This window comes from Equus quagga, chromosome 10 (assembly GCF_021613505.1).
Source record: "Equus quagga isolate Etosha38 chromosome 10, UCLA_HA_Equagga_1.0, whole genome shotgun sequence".
Classification (NCBI taxonomy): Eukaryota; Metazoa; Chordata; class Mammalia; order Perissodactyla; family Equidae; genus Equus; species Equus quagga.
The window spans coordinates 62,151,768-62,168,852 of NC_060276.1; the positions used below are offsets into that span (position 1 = coordinate 62,151,768).

Sequence of the window (17,085 nt, forward strand, 5' to 3'; positions counted from 1 at the left end):
TTGGTTTTATAATATTCAAGGATTGTCCATTTTTGTCTAAAACTTTCAATTTATTGGCATAATGTTCATAATTCATTATTTCAAAATATCTCTACTGTATCTGCCATTATTTCTCGTTTTTCATTCCTACACTGTTTGTTTATGCCTTCTCTCTTTCCTTGATCAGTTTGTACAGAAGTATGTGAAAGTTACTAGTCTTTACAGAGAACTCAACTTTGGACTTTTTTATTCTTTCTATTATATCTTTGTTTCTGTTTTTTTCCTCTGAGATTTTTTTTGCTGTCCTTATGCTTCTTTGGGGTTGATTCTATACTTTTCCTGACTTTATGAAATGAATACTTATCATGTTAATTTTTAGCCTGCATTCTTTCCTAATGTGAATTTCTAAGGCTAGAAAACTCAAATCTGAGTATGGCATTAGCTCAAAGTCCTACAACCCACATTCCACTCATTTCGTTGTCACTCAATTCTAACTATTTTTAAAAATTTTTCATTTTAATTTCTTCTTCATTCCATACGTATAATTTTTTTTAATTTCCAGATATATATTTTAATAAGCTTTTTAAATTTTAGAAGAGTTTTAGATTCTTACAGGAAAATTGTGAAGAGAATCCCCATATTAATTAGTTCATTCATTATAGAGTTGTGATTAGACTGCTAGTTTGATATCTATTATTTCAGATTTGCTTTATGGCCTAGTGCAGGATCAGTTTTCATCTGTCTTACATGCTTAAAATGATGTGTATTCTCAAATTATTGGGTACAAGATTGCCTACACTTCTCTATATGTTTATTAAATTAAGCTTCATAATAGTTTCATAACTTCATATTCTTAGTTTTGTCAGTTACTGAGAGTTTTGTTATAGTCTCCTAAGGTTGATAATTTTCTCTCTGTCAATTTTATATACATATACACAAAGACATTGTGATGCTATGTAGAGGTACATGGAAGTTTAGAATTTCATCCACTTCTAAATTTACTTTTTATCATTTTATAGTGACCCCGCTTTTGTTAAATGCCTAATGCTGCTTTTAGGTGGTCTGATTGATCCTAATAAAGTTACATCTGCTTTTTTTTGGGTAATTATTTGTCTGGTATAACATTTTCTCTCCTTTTATGTCCAACCTTTGTGTCTTTATGTTTTAAAGTCCTGTTTAAAACACATAGCTCTAGTTTGTTTCATTATTTTTGTAATCCATCCTGACATTTTGGAGATGTTTCTATCCTTTTACAGTCATGCATTGCTTAACAACATTTCAGTCAATGATGGACCTCATATACAACGGTGGTCCCCTAAGATTAATACCATATGGCCTAGGTGTGTAGTAGACTGTGCCTTCTAGGTTTGTGTAAGTGCACTCTATGATGTTTGCACAACAAGAAAATTGCCTAATGATGCATTTCTCAGAACATATCCCTATTGTTAAGTGACGCATTGGCTGTATCTTATGATCTCTCTTGATCCTGTTTTCTCTGTGATTTGCTTCTCTTTTGCTACGTTCTTTTGGATTTATTAAGTGTCTCACCCCATTTTTTCTCTACTGTTTTTGGAGTTACATGCTATTTCCTTAGGAATAACCTTCACATTCTAACATTCATAGTTAATTGATTATCTAAAAAATCAGAAACTCTTTCCTTCTTCTGAGTAATATAAAGATTTTTAAACATTTAACTTCAGTCACTCCCATCCTCTGTCTTGTATGTTTTTCCTATCTAATAATGTTTGTTCTGCCTTTTTATCTCCAAAATTAGACATTACAATTATTTTATAGTCAGTATTTTTCTGGACTTACCCATGTGTTTACCAGTCTCTGGGCTCACTAAGCCTTTCATTATGTCTGTCCTAATTTTGTTCCTTGTGACGTACAGTCATCATTATTCAGTCATCATTATTTACAGAATCTGTATTTGCAAATTCACCTACTCACTAAAATCTGTTTATAACCTGAAAATCAGTCCTTGCTGTGTTTTTGGTTTTAGAATCATTCGTGGACATGCTCAGTCAGTGAGAAGTTTGAGTGGCCCAAGGCACACATTCCCATCTGAGGTTGAACAATGTGATGCTCTGCCTTCATATTTCAACTCTCAATACTGTAAACAAGTGTATTTTTCACGTTCTGTCTGGTGCCACAATTTTTACATTTTTTTGTGTTTTTTCTTGGTGATTTCACTGATCCTCAAGTATAATGCTAAAGGGCTGTGTAGTGTTCATAAGTGCAAGGCCATGATGTGCTTTATGGAGAATATATGTGCGTTAAATGAGCTTCTGTCAGAGATAAGTTATAATGCTGTTGCCCATTAATTCAATGTTAATAAATTAGCAATATAAATTTAATAAGGTGCATTAAAACATAAATACAAAACAAGGTTATGCATTGATAGGTTGATGAAAATGTTATGAACACAGGCTTGCATTAATCTAACCCTGATTTTCCCTAAGAGCAATGGTTCCATACTTGCTAATTCACTGTTTGCAGTGACTTCATGAAGTATAACTACCATGAATAATATGAATCCTCTGTACATACTTTGGAAGTTTCTTTAACGTTTTGTTTGAAAATTCTGTTCATTCTGATTTTAGTTCTTTTGTAAGTAACCTGAATTTTCACTATGGTTTTTTTTTAAAGTTATTTTGGTCTTTGGTATTCTGGGATTTACCATAATGTATCTAAGTGCGGATTTATTTTTGTTCATCCTGCTTGGGATTTTTTTTTGGTGCTTCCTGAATCTAAAGATTTTTTTTCTCTCATCTCTTGTTACTCTCAGGGTTTATATCTTTGACTATAACCCTTCACACATTCTCTTCATTATGCCTTTATGGGATTCCAGATAGTAGACATTATTATTCTATTTTCTTTATCTCTTATCCTCTTTTTAGTACTAATCTTATTTTCTCAGTCTAGTCTTAATTCAGATCTATATTCAGTTTGCTAATTTTCTCCTCAGCTTTAACTAATTTTCTTTATCTACTTTGCTGCACCCCTAGCTGTGAATCACGGCCCACATTAACCCTTAACCTTGTCATCTCATCTTCCTTTGCCAGCTGATAAAACATTTTTCTATCACACCCTTATGCTAATGTTGTAGCCTTCAAGAGTTCTAGCTTTATTCAGAAAGTTCAGATCCGGCACCTTACCTCATGTGGTCCCAATAGGTGCTTTGACTTCAGGGGCTTCAGTGCTTACCTACTACTGATATTTCCTTCTTCCTCTTTGATTCTGTCCCCTAAGGATTTTCCTTCCCCTTTTGCAAGCTAAGTTCTGTGTTTAAAAGGACACTTGTGGTTTATTCAGTATTTTGAGGTGTTTTTCTAAATCTCTAGGCTTCCATATTTATGGAAGTGTTTCCTGTCTTTTTAGGATAAAGGGGAAAATAGCTCTATGGTATCAAATGGACTTTTGTAATGAATCTCCTATTAATTCTTTTTTGGCCAATATTTTAGACCATGATCAACCTTAACTATTAATAGTAAGTACAGATTTAGGCATTCAGCAGTCAGTCCTCAGTATTTGCAGTTTATAGTAAATTTCAGGTTTAAGGGAAGATGAGATCATTCTTTAAAAACAACAAAGAATTTATTAGTTACATGAATTCATCTAAAATAACTGGTTTCTTAATTTAGCTTTTGACTATAGTGACTCTTTATACAGAGACAGTGATTCTATTTGGGAGATGATTTGGGAAATGAAAAACTATTTCTTTTCCTTTGTTTCCATCTATATCAGTGATTCAGATTCTCAGCACAGTTCGATTTTGCCCCCCCTCCCCAGGTGACATTTGACAGTGTATGAAGACATTTTGGATTCTTGCAGTTGGGTAGGGAAGGTGCTGGTGTCATCTACTAGGTAATGGCCAGGGACACTGATAAACTTCCTGGAATTCACACAGCAGCCCCCACAACAAAGTATTATCTGGCCCAGAATATCAGTAATACTTAGGTTGAGAAACCCTGTTTTTAAAAAGAGCTATAACTTTCTCAGTCACCTAGCTGAAATTGGTAAATCTTATTTATAAACGTAAAATACATTTTACATTAAAGTTACCCAGAAATTCATACACATATACTTATTTTCTTAACAATTCTAGGTATATTTGCTGTTGATGAAAAATACTCAGGGTAGCCAAGTCATCCCTCTCGTTATCCATAAATAAAGTGTCAAATTAGAACATTAAGCCATTGAGAGATGAAGAAGGTAGCTTAATTTATGATTTAGTTTTGGTAAATAAAACAGTCAAATAATTCTTGTTTTCTGACAGTGATATAATCAATCCAAAAGTCAGCCTTTTAAACTATATGATGCATGTATACCTTTCAGAAAAAACGAACCCTACATCATTATTGTAGGTATCCTGAAGAAATACAGAATCAAGCTTTTAAAAAAGTAGATTTTACCTTTTCCTAAAGGGCAGAAAACACATAGAATCTTCCTAACTAGTGATTTAATCATGGTGCAGACTAGTTGTTTTTTTTTTTTTTTTTGAGGAAGATTAGCCCTGAGCTAACTACTGCCAATCCTCCTCTTTTTGCTGAGGAAGACTGGCCCTGAGCTAACATCCATGCCCATCTTCCTATACTTTATATGTGTGATGCCTACCACAGCGTGGCTTTTGCCAAGCAGTGCCATGTCCGCACCTGGGATCCAAACCGGCAAACCCCGGGCTGCCAAGAAGCGGAACATGTGAACTTAACCGCTGCACCACTGGGCCAGCCCCTACTTGGTTTTGAAATAATCTACACTGCTTTGTCATACTCATGTGCATATACTTCATATTTGTGAAAACTTTATGGTATTGCTCATTGGGGTCTTATTGAACAGAGCACTTTTCTTCCCATTACATTTTTCTTTTTTAATTTAAAATTTTCAATCTTACAGTAGTTTTAGACTTAAAGAAAAATTGTAAAAATAGTACAGAGAGTTCTTTTGTACCCTTTACTAAGCTGCTTCTAATGTTAACATCTTACGTAACCATAGTATAATTATCAACAAGAGGAAATCAACATCGCTACAGTATTATTAATTAAACTACTGATCTTACTTAAATTTCACCAGTTTTTCCACTAATGTCTTTTTTCTGTTCCGGGATCCAGTCCAGGATTCCACATTGTGTTTAGTTGGCATGTCTCCTTAGTATTCTCCACTCTGTGACAGTTCTTCAGTCTTTCTTTGCTTTTAATGAACTTGACACTTGAAGAGTACACTGGTCAGTTATATCGTAGAATGTCTCTCAGTTCAGGATTGTCTGATGTTTTCTCTTGAGTAGATTGAGGTTATGTTTTTGGCAACAACACCATAGAAATGATGATCTTCCCTTCTCAGTTCATCATTTTAAAAGGTAAATGATGCTGAAATGTCATCACTGGTGATCTTATCCTTGATAAGGTGGTGTCTGCCATGTCTTTCTACTATAAAGTTGCTATTTTTTCCTTCACAATTAATAAATCTTTCTTGCCGTTATGTTTTTTTTTAATAGAAAACAGATGTAGAAGAGAAAAATTCTGTTTCCTCAAACTTTGTGAACAGTTGGTTTAAATATCATAATCTTATCTGATAACTTTTATAATTTAACACCTTATGTGTAGGTAGTTAGGTTGCGAAATGCCTTTTTTGAATAGCCTTAACATATATTTCCAGAACACCTCTTTAACTTGAAATTTGCTGCAAAAGAACTTAATAGGAATGCCAAGAAATGCGATAAAGAAGAAAAGGCTGAAAAGGCCAAGATTAAAAAAGTAAGCCATTTTTGGTATTTTTACTGTCTTTTGAGCTCATGAAAGAAGCGCAATGAATCATGAAAGAGTGGTTGTTTCAGTTTATTTTACATTGAAGAAAGATTGCTGGCTTTAGTATTCTAAACCAGATATCTATTTAAATAAATTATTTGTTATCCAACATAGTTAATGATGGCTCTTTTTTGTTTATTACTATTGATATGTGCCAGTAAGTCTCATAAGACAGAATGTAACTGTAACAGAATGTTACCTGACTGTTCTGTTACCTACATCAAAGACTGTCCTTTGGTTTATAGCCAAAACCACTCTGACTGAGAAGTATAAAGCTTATATGTAGGAATAATATTTAACATATTTTGGCTCATTTTAATTGCTGCACTCTCAAAAGTTTTATGTCTAAACAGTGTATAGCATTAATGGCTATTGTGGTTTGTATATCATGTATTTGCCAGGAGGATTCACAGGACTCAACATACATTGTACTCCTGGTTATGATGTAATACGCTAAAAGGGTACAAAGCAAAGTCAACCAAGGGAAAAGGCATATGGGACAAAGTTTGGAGGAATCCAGCCTCAAGCTCCCAATAGTTCTCTCACGGTGGAGTCACATAGGACAAGCTTAATTACTCTAGCAACAGATTGTGACAACATGTGTGAAGTGTCGTGTACCAGGGAAGTTCTCCTGCACCTAGGAGTCCAAGGCTTTTATTGGTAATCATTGCATCCTCTGCCTAGCACACACCAAAATTTCAGACTCCCAGAAGGAAATTTGATATTTGGCATACACCGCATTGTTTGTACCAACAGTTTAAGCACGATGAGCCACTCTTAACCATTCTGGAAATGGTGGGAACCTGCCCCAAATCCAAGTTTCTAGATACCAGCCAAGTGCCAAACTTGCAAGTAGACCTTTCTGTTGATATCAGTCTCAGGCTTGCTATGTTAACTCTTTTCTGCACGTGTGTATTTATATATCTATTTTTAATATTTTATTACTTATTCAGATCTTTGATAACAGCATATATCCAATCTTTAAATTGAGTCACTTTGGGTATTTTGTCTACTTGTAATAGGGAAAACTTTAAGGGAAGGGAAGAAAAGTTGCAGAAAAGAAGATGGAAGTAGATTGGCTGAGTTAGAAGAAAAAATAAAGCTAAAATTGATATATTAGGAGCATCCTTTTTTAAAAACATAATCCCAACTATTGCAAGGAAAGAGAAAGCATAAAAAGATCTTTGGCTAATATTTCTATATATTGAGGAGATTAGAAATAGCCTAAAAATGATTTTTGAGATTTCAAATCTCAGGCAAGCATGGCAGCATTAAAATGCGTGAAATCCCAACAAACAAAACTCCAGGACCAGATGGCTTCACTGGTGAATTATAACATTTAAAGAATTAATAGCAATCCATCTTAATGTCTTCCAATAAATAAAAGAGCAGAGAAGACTTCCAAACTCATTTTACAAGGCGAGCATTACCCTGATACCAAAACCAGGCAAGGAAACTACAAGAAAAGGAAAATTACATGCCAAGATCCCTGATGAACATAGATGCAAAAATCCTCAACAAAATACTAGCAAACCAAATTCAACAATACTTTAAAAGGATCATATACTGTGATCAAGTGAGATTTATTCCAGGGATGCAAGGATGGTTCAATATCCGCAAATTCATCAATGTGATACACCACATTAACAAAATGAAGGAAAAAAATCCTAAGATCATCTCAGTAGATGCAGAAGAAGCATTTGACAAAATTCAACATCCCCTCATAATAACAACTCTCAACAGAGTGGCTATAGAGGGAATGAACTTTGACATAATAAAGGCAATAAACGATAAGCCCACAGCTGTCGTCATACTCAACAGTGAAGGGATGAAAACTTATTCTCTAAGATCAGGAACAAGACATTGCTGCCCACTCTTAATGCTTTTATTCCACATAGTATTGGAAGTCCTAGCCAGAGCAATTAGGCAAGAATAAAGAATGAAAGGCATCCAAATTGGAAAGGAAGAAGTAAAACTGCCACTGTTTGCAGATGACATGATATTCTATGTAGAAAACCCTAAAAACACCACCAAAAACTGTAAGGATAAACGAATTCAGTAAAGTTGCAAGATATATAATCAATATATGAAAATCAATTGTGTTTTTATACACTAATAACTATAAGAAAGAAATTAAGGAAACAGTCTCATTTATAATTGCATCAAAAAAATAAAATACCTAGGGATAAATTTAACCAAAGAGTTGAAAGATCTATACACTGAAAACCGTAAGACCTTATTGAAAGAAATTGAAGATGGCATAAATGGAAAGATATTCCATGCTTATGGATTGGAACAATTAATATTTTTAAAATGACCACACTACCCGAAGCAATCTTCAGGTTCAATGCAATCCCTGTTAAAATTCTGATGACATTTTTCACAGAAATAGAACAATCGTAAAATTTGTATGGAACACAGAAGACCCTGACTATCCAAAGCAATCTTGAGAAAGAACAATGCTGGAGACATTATGCTTCCTGATTGCAAAATATATTACAAAACTTTAGTGTGCAAAACTGTATGGTATTGACATAAAAACAGACACATAGATCAATGGAACAGAATAGAGAGCCCAGAAATAAACCCATGCATAGATGGTCAGTTAATTTATGACAAAGGATCCGTGAATATACAATGGAGAAAGGACAGGCTCTTCAATAAATGATCCTGGGAAAATTGGACAGCCATATGCAAAAGAAGCAAAGACCACTATCTTACACCATATACAGAAATTATCTCAAAATGGGTTAAAGACTTGACCATAAGACCTGAAATCATAAAACTCCTAGAAGAAAACAGATGGTAAGCTCCTTGACATTGGTCTCAGAGATGATTTTTTGGATATGACGCTAAAAGCAAAGGCAACAAAAGCAAAAATAAACAAATGGGGCTACCTCAAACTAAAAAGCTTTGGCACAGCAAAGGAAAGTATCAACAAAGTGAAAAGACAGCCTATGGAATGGGAGAAAATATTTGCAAGTCATATATCTGATAAAAGGGTAATATCCAAATTGTATAAAGAACTGATACAACTCAATAGCAAGAAATCAATCTGATTTAAAAATCGGTACAGGATCTGAATAGACGTTTTTCCAAAAAAAAGACACACAGATGGCCAACAGGTACGTGAAAAGGTTCTCAACATCACTCATCATTAGGGAAATGTATTAAAACTGTAATGAGATATCACCTCATACCTGTTAGAATGGCTGTTATCAAGCAAGACAAGAAATAAGTGTTGGAGAGGATATGGAAAAACGGGAACCCTCGTGTACTGTTGGTGGGAATGTAAATTGGTGCAGCCACTATGAAAAACAGTATGGAGGTTTCTCAGAAAATTAAAAATAGAACTACCATGTGACCCAGCAGTTCCACTTCTGGGTATTTATCCAAAGGAAAGGAAAAAATAACTCAAAAAGGTATTGCACTGCCATGTCCATTACAGCATTATTTACAATAGCCAAGACATGGAAACAATGTAAGTGTCCATCAGTGAATGAATGGAAAAGGAAAATGTGGAATATATATAAAATGGAATATTATTTAGCCATAAAAAAGAAGGAAATCCTGCCATTTGCAGCAACATAGATGGACCTTGAGAGCATTATGTTAAGTGAAATAAGTCAGACAAAGAGAAATAGCACATGATCTCACTTATATGTGGAATCTAAAAAAAAAAAAATACAAACTCATAGATAAAGAGAACAGATTCTTGGTTGCCAGAGTTGGGTAGTTGGGAGTTGGTGAAATTGGAGATGGTGGTCAGAAGGTACAAACTTAAAATTATGAAATAAATAAGTTCTGGGGATGTAATGTACAGCATGGTGACTATAGTTAATAATACTGTATTGTATGTTTGAAAGTTGCTAAGAGAATAGATCTTAAAAATTATCATCACAAGAATAAAAGAATTGTAAGTGTATGGTTGTGGATGTTAACTAGAAAAAAACTTGGAAAGTGTGTGAGGTTACATGTACTAGTATACTTATATCGCTGTTTATATTGAAGAATTGGAAACAAGTATCCAGCGGTCAGGGATCTTAACTGATCCATGTTCTCAAAATTCAGTCACTTCCATACCGTCTTGGTTTTGCTGTAGTGGAAGACCATCTGAACTATTTAATATTTTTCTTTAAATTGACTTTTAACTTTAGCCCTACCCAGAGCTATTATAACAGGAAAAATATGGATCTGTGCTAATTAATTACATCATATCAAATATGTGTTTAAATAAGTGGATAACTAAAATGAGGATATGTGTCAGTAGTGTTTGTACTACACATGAGGAAAGCCCTGGTTAGTAGTACATCCGTAAAACACAGCGTTCAGAAACGATGGTGTAGTTATATATTTATTGACTTAAAAGCATGGCTTTTTTAAAGTACTAGGTGATAAAACAGTATGCTCTATGCATGTACTTTTGTAGTAAATAAATTTATATTGTAATAGTTAAGTTTATGTACTTAGAACACTAACAGTAGTAATGGCTCAGTGATGTGATTGTGGGAAATTTTTTAAACCTTAGATTCTGATTTCTTAAAATATTAATGAACATATATTTTCTAATCATAATTAAAAAGTTAACCATAAATTCTTTTATTTTCTAAAAAACTAATCTGAAAGCTCTTAAATATTATTAAAAACAAGTTAACTTGGGGTTGTTTTCCTCTTTTTAAAATATCTGTACTTTTGCTCCCTTTCTTTCCCAATATTTACTTTGCTCCTTGTCTTCACTGCTATTTTCTCTTGCTTTGTTTGAAATAGGCCATCCAGAAAGGCAACACAGAAGTTGCAAGAATACATGCTGAGAATGCAATCCGCCAGAAGAACCAAGCAATTAATTTTTTGAGAATGAGTGCTAGGGTTGATGCTGTGGCAGCCAGAGTTCAAACTGCAGTAACAATGGGCAAGGTAAGGTTTAATACCTGTAAATAATAGGAATTCTTGATTTAAGCTTAATGAGAGTATTAAGAGTTGTCAGAAATCTAAATCTATTGCAAGTTGCTACAGTGTGCTGGTAAAGGCCTTCATGTGCAGGAGAGACATCGTCAAAGTGCTTAGTGAGGAAAATGATTTTGGCAATGGATTTTACACTAACGTCTAATTAAGTTGTCTTCAAATCAAGAGTCAAAGATAGTGCCTAGACCAGAAATACATATTGTATTTTCCTGTTAAGGAAAAGGTAGACAAATTTCATTAGTTGATCTATAAGTAATATATTTAAGAGACTATATAAATTTTGAGATTACTTATACACTCAGTCTTTTTTTATACTTCCAATAGGTAACCAAGTCCATGGCAGGTGTAGTTAAGTCTATGGATGCTACATTGAGGAGTATGAACCTTGAAAAGGTAAAAAAAAAAAAAAAAAAAAACAAGTATCTGATGTTCAGATAGCATCTTTTCAGTGTAAGTTTTTCTTATGACCATATTTCTCTTTACAGATTTCTGCTCTGATGGACAAATTTGAACACCAATTTGAAACACTGGATGTTCAAACACAACAGATGGAAGACACAATGAGTAGCACTACAACCCTAACAACACCACAAGTAAGAATAGTTTTTCTACTTAGGATAATTTTTTTAAATTACCCATATTCAAAATATAATGGCTTTGAGCCTAAATCCTCTCTAGAATGCGAATCCGGCCTGTGCCTAAAATGCAAGTAGGAAGTTAGGCTCTGCCTCTGCATTCCTGAGGATATATTGGAAGACGACATTCCCTACTATGTTTTGAAGTTCTAAGAATTACGCTAGCTCACATGTCTACAGCGCTGGAACTTGGTTCTGTCTTGCTGCCAGTGGTCCTTATTGATGCAGGCATTGCACTAAAGGCTCACTGAAGCCAGTGGGTATTGGGTATTATCCTAAGCCTCAGCTAATTCATCTTATTGCAGATATTCTTCTCCTTCCTACCTGCTCTTTTGGTGTGTTATTTATGCACAAGTCACAAGTGAACAAATAGTAAATTACAGGATCAGTTATTTTTCAGAAAACTAGGATGTTTTCTAAACCTGCAGCTTAGAGATGTGACACAGCGAAAATTAAAATTTGAAACTAGTTTACATGAGACGTGATCCCAAAACAAAGTTTTGTGAAATTCAAATATTCAGAGAGAAAATTTCTTTCATTATCACTCATCAAATGAACAAAGAACTTGTTACCACTACTTAAGGTGCTAATATGGAAAAATTATAATTTACAAGATACTTTAGGAAGAAATCAACAACTGTCCATCAAAATTTTACTGCAGATAACTTTTCACAAAGAGGTAAATAATAAGAGAACAAGCTTTTATTCAGGTTTTAGAGTTAAAAAGAAAGAATTCATGTGTATGTCTTATAGTGAGCATCTATTTAGCCATTACTTTTTTTTTTTTGAGGAAGATTAGCACTGAGCTAACTGCTGCCAATCCTCCTCTTTTTGCTGAGGAAGACTGGTCCTGAGCTCACATCTGTGCCCATCTTTTTCTGCTTTATATGTGGGATGCCTACCACAGCATGGCTTGCCAAGCGGTGCCATGTCCACACCTGGGATCCGAACCGGCGAACCCTGGGCCACCACAGTGGAATGTGCACACATACCGCTGCGCCACCGGGTCAGCCCCTAGCCGTTAGTTTTTTATGTCCTCGAGAACCTTGCTCCCCATAGCGTGGTGCAATTATCAGGAACATCTGTATCATCTGGGAGCTCATTAGGACTGCAGAAATTCAGACCCCATTCACAGGCATACTAAATCAGAATGATTTTAACAAGATTCTCAGGTGATTTTTATGCACCAAGATCGAGTAGCATAGTCCTAGAGTTTCTGATTCTTATTCAAGCGCTTTAGGTAATCCCCAGGTGATTTTATGATCAGTCAAGTTTAGGAAACGCAAGTGAATTGGAAAAATGACTTGAAGGCAGGACGCTTAGATTTCTAATCCCCACTCTGCAACTAATTAGCTTTGGGGCCTTAAGATACTCACTACCCTGGGCCTCAGTTTCCTTAGCTATAAAATGTAGAGGTTGGATTTGCTCATATCCAAATGACTTGTAGTTCTGAAAAATCTTGAGATTCGTTCACCCAACATTTGCTGAATACATTCTCCTGTTCCAGGTATTGTGCTAGGTGCTGGGGACATCAAGTATATACATTCTTCATAAAAACTCAACCGGGGGCTGGCCTCGTGGCTGAGTGGTTAAGTTTGCAGCTCCGCTTCAGTGGCCCGGGATTTTGCAGGTTTGGATCCTGGGCACGGACATGGCACCACTCATCAGGCCATGCTGAGGTGGCGTCCCATATAGCACAACCAGAGGCACTCACAACTAGAATATATAACTGTATACTGGGGGGCTTTGGAGAGAAGAAAATAAAAAAGAAGATTGGCAACAGTTGTTAGCTCAAGTACCAATCTTAAAAAAAAAGAAAAGAAAAGAAAAGAAAACTCAACCAAAACTTACAACAGAAATGGAGAGGGATCTGGTTGAACATACTGAGTTGCCCAAATTCTCATGACCTGCTCGTGAGTAATTATAATTTAAATCGGCATATCCTCTTTGAACAAGCAATTTGGTAGTATCTATAGTCTGTTCTTAACATAGCAGCCAGAGTCATCCAGTTAAAACAGGTCAGACCATATCACTCTTCTGCTTAAAACCCTCCAGTGGCTCCCCATGCTCCTCACAATAAAGCCACATTCTTTATGATGGCCTCTAATGCGTTATAGGATCTACCTCACCCTTCTTCTCTGACCCTCTCTCCTATTATTGCTCATCACTCTACTCAGGCACTTGGCCTTTTATTTCTCAAACCCACCAAGTACATTTCTGCCTCAAAGCCTTTTCAATTGCAGGTTCCTCTGCTTCAATGTTCTTCCTCAGCCTTGCAGACATCCTCATTGCCCACTCTTCCACCTCCTGTAGTTCTTTGTTTAAACAGCGTTGTCTCGGGTCTTTCCTGACCATTCTACTTAAAAGTACATCAACATCACGCCCACCATGCCTATACTCCCTATATACCATCCCTGCTTTATTTTTCTCCATAGTTCATGATATCACCTTCTAATATACCATATGATTTTTAAAAAATTTTATTTGACCCTCCTTTCACATTCACACACTAGAATGTGAGCTTAATGAAGGAAAGGATTTTTATTTTTATTGATTGATGCATCCCTAGCACTTAAAACAATATCTGGCATAAAGTTGATGCTATTAATATTTGTTGAATAAATTAGTGTATAAAAATGCATGTAACCTATAACCTAGTACTTCTATTTCCAAATTTATACATTAAAAACCCCTACGTGTGTGTACAAAGGTATTTATATATGAGAATGTTCATTGCTCTATTGTCTGTAATCAAGAGAAATTAAGGGAAAATGTCTAAATGTTCAGAAATAAAGTTGAGTGTATTTCTATACTGCAGTATTGTACAGGAGTGAAAGTGAATGAACTAGATCTCTAGATCTCAATATACTTAGATCTTATAACGTTGAATGAAAAGAGCAAATTGCAGAATAGTATACATAGAATAAATACCATTTAAGTAGATTTTAAAAGCATAAGTAATGCTATTTTATATATGAAGTAAAGACAACAAAATGTAAATGCACATAAGTATTTGATGTGTTTTTTCTGTGTTTTGGAAATAGTTTTAAAGTGAATGAAAGAGAACAATAGAAACTAAAGCCCAACAGCATGGTTAGTGATTTGCTTAAAATCATACACCTTGTTAACAATAGAGCTGGGACTATATCTTAGAGCTCCCACCTGTATGTCCAACATATTTTTAACAGCTGATTTAAAAACAAGACTTTTTTTGATTAATCAGACTCTAGTCCCTGAGAACTCCTGTACTGTAGTAAAACCTCAATATTTATATTTTAATCATCTCTAGATATTTTTTAAAGAGTAATCCTTAATATCAAACTTGCATCAACTAGCAGAAAGAAAAATTATTAATCTAAAATTTAAATCTGTTACACTTTAAATTCAATCAAAATGGGTTAGAACAGAGCTTTATAAATTGGTTCACTCTATTAAAGAGAGCTACACTACTCAGATTCAAATTATATGTGAATATTGCTGCTAATATTTTTCATAAAACCTCATAGCTTAAGGCTTTGTGATTTAACATTATTCAGAAATATTTTCTGAAATAATTCAGCTCCCTCTGGTGGTAAAAAAAATACTTTTTTAAAAAAATTGTAGACTGGTTCTCCTTGTTAAAGCAAAATCAAAAACAAAAACCACCTAAAAAGCAAATGCCATTAAAATACAAACTTTCATTTTATTATTCTAGAACCAAGTGGATATGCTGCTTCAAGAAATGGCAGATGAAGCTGGGTAAGAAATTGTTCAGATGCTTTTGGATAATCTTGATTTAATGTCTAGAGATCCTAAAATTATGTAATGTGGATAAAAATATTTGTCTTTACCAACAATGGTCAGAGTTAGGTTTTTAACCCTAGAATTTAGTGTTGGAGGGCCTTTGGAACAGTCCCGCCAGCTCTTTGCCATACTCATGAAAATTTTGACTTTGTTCAAATCATCCTAATATTTTCTTAAAAATTTCTGGAGATACATTCATTTAGTGTGTGATAAGAAATAGAGGAAGGTGATTGAGGGAGGCAGGAATGTTTAAATGTTGCCTTAATACCGTCTATGTTCAGCGTATATCAGATGTTTAGATATTTTTTTATGAAGATGAAAATTATTTTAATATGACACATTTACTTAAGCCAATAAATAGAGTTTTGTCATAGGTGAGTGTCACTTTTCTGTTGTTTTTATTTTTTAATTTTTATTTCTTTAGAGGAAGATTAGCCCTGAGCTAACTACTGCCAGTCCTCCTCTTTTTGCTGAGGAAGACTGGCCCTGAGCTAATATCCGTGCCCATCTTCCTCTGCTTTATATGTGGGACGCCTACCACAGCACGACGTGCCAAGCGGTGCCATGTCCGCACCCGGGATCCAAACCAGTGAACCCCAGGCCACCAAGAAGTGGAACGTGCGAACTTAACCACCGCGCCACTGGGCCGGCCCCTATTTTTTATTTTTTTGAGGTCTTAATATTTTACATCATTGTGCAATTTCATTTGTACATGATTTCCTGTCTGTCACCACAGAAGTGTTCCCCTTCACCTCCTGTGCCAACTCCCCACACCCCTTCCCCTGGTAACCACTGAACTGTTTTTTTGTCTATGTGTTTGTTTATATTCCACATAGGAGTGAAATCATCTGGTGTTTGTCTCTCTCAGTCTGGCTTATTTCACTTAGCATAATTCTCTCCAGGCCCATCTATGTTGTTGCAAATGGGATGATTTTGTCTTTTTTTATGGCTGAGTAGTATTCCACTGTATATATATATATATATATATACCACCTCTTCTTTAACCAATCATTGGTCTATGGGCACTTGGATTGTTTCCATGTCTTGACTGTTGTGAATAATGCTGCAGTGAACATAGGGGTACATATGATACTTTGGATTGTTGATTTCAAGTTGTTTGGGTAGATATGCAGTAATGGGATAGCTGGGTCAAGTGGTAGTTCTATTTTTAATTTTTTGAGGAATCTCCATACTGTTTTCCATAGTGGCTGCACCAGTTTGCATTCCCACCAGCAGTGTATGAGGGTTCCTTTTTCTCCTCACCATCTCCAACATTTGTTATCTTTAGTCTTAATGATTAAAGCCTTTTTAACAGGTGTAAGGTGGTATCTTACTGTCGTTTTTATTTGCATTTCCCTGATAATTAATGATGTTGAACGTTTTTTCATGTGTTTATTGGCCATCTGTGTATCCTCTTTGGAAAACTGTCTGTACATATCCTCTGCCCATTTTTGGGTCCAGCTGTTTCTTTTTTTGTTGTTCAGTTGTGTGAGTTCCTTATATATTATTGGAGATTAACCCCTTGTCAGATATACGATTTGCAAAGATTTTCTCCCAATTGGTGGGTTGTCTTTTTGTTTTGATCCTAGTTTCTTTTGCCTTGCGAGAGCTCTTTAGTCTGATGAACTCCCACTTGTTTATTTTTTCTTTCGTTTCCCTTGTCTGAGAAGACATGGTATTCAAAAAAATCCTTTTAAGTTTCATGTCAAAAACTATACTACCTATATTATCTTCCAGGAGTTTTATGGTTTCAGGACTTATCTTCAAGTCTTTGATCCATTTTGAGTTTATTTTTGTGTATGGTATGAGATAATGGTCTACGTTCATTCTTTTGCATGTAGCTTTCCAGTTTTCCCAACACCATTTATTGAAGAGACTGTCTTTTCTCCATTGTATGTTCTTGGCACCTTTGTCAAAGATTA

At 34.9% G+C, this 17,085-nt stretch overlaps 1 protein-coding gene across 1 annotated transcript in view; it reads left to right on the forward strand.

Moving 5' to 3' along the window:
- Window positions 1-17,085, forward strand: part of CHMP1B (charged multivesicular body protein 1B) — a 44,177-nt gene that overhangs the window by 17,186 nt on the left and 9,906 nt on the right. The window contains exons 2-6 of the mRNA XM_046674046.1: window positions 5,635-5,732; window positions 10,551-10,697; window positions 11,070-11,138; window positions 11,231-11,338; window positions 15,075-15,118. Coding sequence (XP_046530002.1) covers window positions 5,635-5,732; window positions 10,551-10,697; window positions 11,070-11,138; window positions 11,231-11,338; window positions 15,075-15,118 — 466 coding nt within the window. The remainder of the gene's footprint in view (window positions 1-5,634; window positions 5,733-10,550; window positions 10,698-11,069; window positions 11,139-11,230; window positions 11,339-15,074; window positions 15,119-17,085) is intronic.